This window comes from Pleurodeles waltl, chromosome 7 (assembly GCF_031143425.1).
Source record: "Pleurodeles waltl isolate 20211129_DDA chromosome 7, aPleWal1.hap1.20221129, whole genome shotgun sequence".
Lineage (NCBI taxonomy): Eukaryota > Metazoa > Chordata > Amphibia > Caudata > Salamandridae > Pleurodeles > Pleurodeles waltl.
Window position 1 is genome coordinate 855,845,477 of NC_090446.1, and position 6,000 is coordinate 855,851,476.

The following is a 6,000-nucleotide window of genomic DNA, read 5'->3' on the forward strand; positions in this document are numbered from 1 at the left end:
CTCGTTTGAGAAAACAATATTTCTTGTAAACAGCTTTACTGACAGTTTCCTCTCCTACCAGTATGCCGAAGTAATGCAACGTTTTGCCACCATGAATTTAGTGTAATATTTAATTTGTCAATTTCATGAGCTTTAACCCATGAAAACCTATCAACCGGTCCAAATATTAGTATGCACAGACTTGTGCTCAGCTAAAATGTTCAACTTTTTGCCTGAATTACATAACCTTGAGGCATATGTCATGAGTGTTATGATAATGATCAGACGTTTGCCTTCATTCACCCATGCTAAGAGCGTGGAGTATTCACACAGTGGGAAATCTTCATGTTTCATCATGGAGTATGTTTCAGAGGGAAACTGTAGGAATGGGGTTATTGCACAACATTTCTTATACCTCATTCACCAAATGTGCCTCATACGTTTGGGTATCAGTTACCCCACCTACCTACCTACCTAGTTAGGAATGTGTGAAGATTTGGGAACATGTGTATATATCCACAAGGCTGCATCTGTAGGCATAGGCGCCATGTTAAGGGTTAGTGGGGCTTGGGTACAAGGTTTGAACCAGGACGTTTCACATCGTTTACTGGATGAGCATGCCCAAGGCTTAGGCGCTGTCAGGCAATGTGAATGAGTGACGTTTCTAAAATAGACTAAGGTGGGGTTTCAGAGACAAATAAGGCTGCGATCGAAAGCCATTTCTTATTTTCCATACTCCAACGTTCTATAGTACAAGGCCTAGTATGGCCTTTACGTGTTTAAAAATTGCCCTTTGCGTAAATGCACCAAGCAAGTGTATTACTTATTTTACAATGTAAATATGATTCCTTCGTCAGGTAAACCATGAAACGTGGAAAACATGTATGTGACTCAAATCAATAATATACCTTAATGATATTTATGATATTATGTAGTTTTCAGTATGGTTCAAACAGCAAATAAAACACTAAGCAAATGAAAACATGATCGTAAACTTCTTAAATCCCTGCGTATGATTTATATATGAAATATGCACTATATTGTGGTTATTGCTACCTTAAATGAATAAATAAGTTGCATTTTATTGTTCTTGACTTAGGGAATGTTGTTTCATCCAGGATCTTTTCCATGGACCATCATGCATGTGAGTAAAAATATCCTGAGTTACCTGCTCATTATCTTGCATCCCCATTCAACAGTTCAAGGGACACACCAATAATTTGGTGAAACTTGTTCCAATGTCGTTTGGCAGTGCTGTAACGTGAAATGATGCCCCTCCCCCTGCTGAATGTGATGAGAATCCCCTGAGAACCCCATATCTCACAGAGACACATCGGCCCATTTGCAACACTCGCTGTGAGCGCGTATAAGATGTTAACGGCCACTGAGGAAAGAAAATCTGCATATTTAGCAGAACTACTACAATCGTCCCTGCTATCTACAAATACACATGCTGAATCTGCCTTTGTCAAATAGGGCTCTAGATTGCTCTTTTTTGTGCACGAGCAAGGGTGTAGATTCAGGGAGTGTTTAGGGTGTTACACCCACCCCAATAAATGTCTTTTCTGGTAAGTAGTTGGGTACAGGTGCTTTCAGTCGGATATGGTAATGTCTCTGTCAGATTTCACCACAAATGTTTACATGCACACAGACAATAACGCGCTCACCCTCTCTCCCTTTCTCTGTTTTGAAACTCTTCAAAAATATTGGAAAGTTTACAAAATACTGGGGCAGATTTGAGATCCCCTAGGGCCTACTTGCGCCACATTAGAGTAATTTTTTTTCACAATATTGTGGCCCAATGAGGCCAAAATCGCTGCACCAAATTTTCTAAGTGGCGCAATGCATGCATTATGACACTTTGTAAGCCTTTGCGCTACATCATGCCTTCGCCAGGCATAATGTATGCAAAGGGGGGGCAAAAAATGGCGCAAAGAAATCTAAAAGATTTATTTGCGTCATTGTTTTCAACACTTTTAACGCCTGCTCAGAACAGGCGTTAAAAGGCGACACACCATTGTTTACAATGGGCCTTAATGGGTTTTGCAGGATTAGCATCAACATTTTTGACACTAATCCTGCAAGGTTATGAACTAGTGTCAAAAATGTTGATGCTAGTTTCCCTAACTACCGCAATGGTGTGCCGTATCTTAGATAGGGCGCACACATGGTGGCATTAGGGCGGCATTAAGTGGCGCTGAACTGGGTGTAGCGCTACTTTTCTTAAATCAGGCCAATGTGTTTTCCCTCACTTAGTAGCCCTACCCATCTGCATTCCTCACCATGTCCATTGCGCCTTAAGCCCCTCTCATGCACCCTACCCCCTCTTAATGTATTTTTGCATCATATACCAACTTGAATGTTGGAAAAATCGGACGCTCACCACCCCACTATCTTACTGACTAAAATAAGTGCACGAGTCTCTTTTAACTGCAGAAACCAGGTAATGTGCAACACAATTCATTGTATATTCTGAAATTTACCATATAATATAGAGTTCCTCATAGTCAAGGGCATCTGAATAAATGTTGGTAAGGTAATCACCACATGGGCATTCTCAATAATCAATGAGCTAACCTCCAATCCCAGGTCTCAGGCGGTTGTCGTAGCCATCCAGCAGCCTGTCCAAGATCCGTGTGATATTTTCAGAGTGGACCCCGGCTTCAGCATGCCATCTTCCAAAGGCCCACACCAGACTGCAAAACACATTGGTAATTGAGAACCAGGATTGACTTTTTCCCCCACTTTATATGTTTGTTACTCTCAATATCAAAGTTACTTTTCTGAAATATCAACAAAAGGATTGACAGACTCATTAAGCTACTGGGAAAGGTGTCACGAGAAATTAAAGGGCATACTTACCCCATAAAAATAAAAAACAAATAATTGATCCTCAAGGCCATGTCTGGAGCAAGGACTTAGTGACAAAAGAAATCTGATGACAGACTCAGACTGGCAAGTCTCGAACCCCAGTTGCCTCCTTTCAGTTTTTAATTGGACTGAATTTAGATTGGGATGACCCAGACACGATTTTCCTCTTGCCTGTCCCACTCAAGCTGTTTCTTTCCTAATCACATCACCCTAAACCCACTCCTTCTCTAAACCTCTCCTCGCCTTTGTCCCTGTCTGTGCCTTCCTCCTGTCTCAAGCTATTTTTCTATTTCATTTCTCCTACTCTATGTCGCCGGTCCTCGTCTCCGTGTCTCTTCTTTCTTACTCGTCCTTTCTCCCTTCTCTCTTTGTGTCTTTCTCCCTTCTCACTATTTTCTTGTCTCCGTCTGTCTGACTTTAATTCTTGGTGTCTGCCTCTCAATCTGTCTCTCTCGGTTTCTATCTCTCTTGTCCTCTCATCCGCATTCTATAATGGACAGTGTGCCCACAGACTTCTCTCTTGCTTTTAACTCTAGTTCGCTACACTGTAATGCTCTTTAAGTCTGTGTATCTTTCTATTGTCCCTCGGTCTGCCCACCCCAGGCCTCTCTTTTTCCTCCCTCAGCCTATTTCTCGACTTTTCTCCTATCTTTCTACTGTCTGTCTCGCTTATTTAGTTGTATGCCGCTCCTCTGCAGGTCTCTTTCTGGCGCTTCTTCTCGTCCTTTATAATTCCACGTGTGCGCGTCTCTTCTCCCCTCATACATTCACTCTTTCTCTATTTCTGTCTCTTTCTTTCTCTATCACTGCCTCTACTCCTCTTTCGTCGTTTTCCTGTCTCTCTCTGTATGTTCCCTCTTTGTCTACGCCTCGTTCTCTCCTGCTCACTTTTTCTCTGCCCTCATAGCCCCAACCCCTTTTTCGGCCTTTGATTTTTCCTCTGATTGGCCCAGCCTGTGGAATTAGTGTCAGAGGGCGGCACTTTGTTTGCAGAGCAGTGACAATAATTGAATCAGGCATTATGAGAGATTAAAGAAGCAAAATCCACTTTGTTGGGTTTGGCGCGGAATTAGCATCAGCCCGTCGGACATTCTGCTCATGAGATGGTGTGGCGCTCACAGAAATTATTGTGGAAATGACCGCAAATTTGTGCTGTGCACAGCAGATATTGGTAATATTGTGCTCTGTCAATAGCGCCACGAGCTAGAAACAAAAATATATTGGTGATTTGGGTCATCATGCATGTCCTCAGATATAACCTTGGCTGACCCACAAGCCTCAGGGTTTTGTTAAAAAAAATAGTCCAAGCGCCACCTCCTCGTATATAGACCTCTAGACGTTCACGGTCTGACGCCACTCTCCTTATCTTTTTGTTTAAGTAATTTCTTTAAAATTAGATTATTATTCACGATAGTATCACTCTAGCTCCCTCCTCACCAGTGGGCATCCTTTGTCCTCTAAAAATATTCTTCGGCGTGCGTGAAGTGCAGAGATCTCACATTATCTGATGACCGCTGAGAGAAGCTCTGACATTCATGAAATTTAATATGACTTTTAGTTTCGGAGAAATAAATGACAGCAGCAAAACAACAGGCAAGATAGTGCAGATACAGAGAAAGAGACTAAATGGCCAACTAACACTTCAAAAGGGGTCCATTATGGCACAGCTTCAAAATCTATATAACTGTCATCTATGCAGTGCTAAAAAGCCAAGTTGCCCAAAGTCAGCTGCGAGCAGCACACCCTCCCTTTTATGTGCACCTTCTTCGTCCAATCATTAATTTATACTGACAATAGCATTACCTCAAGTGCAAAAATTCAAAATAAAAACAAGGCTTGATGAACTGCTCCCATCAGAGAGGAGATAACTATGGATCTTTAGAGGGAGGCTGGAGTTGGTGCATGACGCTTGGACTGCTTAGTCACTTGGGCCAAATATCCCAGACTAGGGTATTCATTGTACAATTGTTCCAAAATGGATCTATAGTACTCTTGTCTCCAATGACAAAACCAAGATTGTAACTACCATAACACATCAGGTTGTTTTCAGTCAGTTTAGGACTGCAGCTTTGTGTCTTGATGACATTATCATTATCATATGCTAACCGAAATTAAATTCCCAAATTTGAAGAAAAAATGTCTTCCTTGGGGCTGGTGGGACAGCAAAGCATGCATAGGAGGATATTTGCACTGATTATTTTTTTTTTCTTGACTTCACACCAGTTGTTTTACCATATGGTCTATACTCTTCTCCACCAACACACTAAGGGGGGCCTCCGCCGCCCGCCAAAGTCAGAATGACCCCCTAAATAGTTAACGAATCCCAGAGAATGATACAGATGTATATGTTAAATGTCAGATGTGGGCTGAATCATGTATTTATGCCACTCTCATGTATGACAAACGTATGGATAGCAGGAGCATTACTGTACTCTGGCTGTGGTGCAGTTTAAAGGCAAGGAAACTATTTTTGGTTTTAAGGAAAACCTGTGTGTGTATTAACCCATCACCTGAGGTTTTCCCTGTAACCCCACAAGGCAGGGTGGATAATATGAAAAGATGTGGCACACTATACTCTACCGTCATGGTGATACAAGGCCAAAAGGCTATTTCTCTCTCTAGGTTCAGCTAGGGCCGTAGCCACGGAGGGCTGAGCAGGGCCTAAGCATGCCATAATGTGCTCTTCACCCCACCCCCCAAAATGAAAGTTCTGAACTTTCAGTTTCTGTTATTTATTTAAAAATATCGTTAAGCTTGACACCTAAGACAGTGCACTTTATTACCAATAATGAAACTAAAAGAACCCTCAATCATCTCCAGAGTAAGAGACTGAGGCAGGGAGGCGCACCCAGGCACACTGAATGTTAGTAATATGAATGAATCATCAGCACTGGCTCTCCTGGAGATTCACTACCAGCAGTGAGGGCACAGCATGCAGCAGGATGGCATGCAGCGTGAACGCACTGCGTCTAGGCCTCTCCTCAGGCTTATATGTGCAGCAAAGCCCGGGATGGTAGGTGAGTCAGAGACGATTTAAGGCATAGTCGAAATGGGTAATTGCCTAGAGCCCATAAAGGTGGCCACCTGATATGTGATCGGGACAGCTGACAGCATCAGTGTTCGATGTAACAGCTGTGTTTTTTCAAATTG

The 6,000-nt window shown here is 42.5% G+C and overlaps 1 protein-coding gene across 1 annotated transcript in view; it reads right to left on the minus strand.

The window, feature by feature from the left end:
• Positions 1-3,724, minus strand: part of LOC138245633 (gamma-aminobutyric acid receptor subunit alpha-6-like) — a 288,378-nt gene extending 284,654 nt beyond the window's left edge. Inside the window, exons 1-2 of the mRNA XM_069199369.1 lie at positions 2,842-3,724; positions 2,557-2,675 (exon numbers count right to left, since the gene is read on the minus strand). Of these exons, the coding sequence (XP_069055470.1) occupies positions 2,557-2,675; positions 2,842-2,882 (160 nt within the window). The 5' untranslated portion in view covers positions 2,883-3,724. The remainder of the gene's footprint in view (positions 1-2,556; positions 2,676-2,841) is intronic.
• Between the last annotated feature and the right edge of the window lie 2,276 nt (positions 3,725-6,000).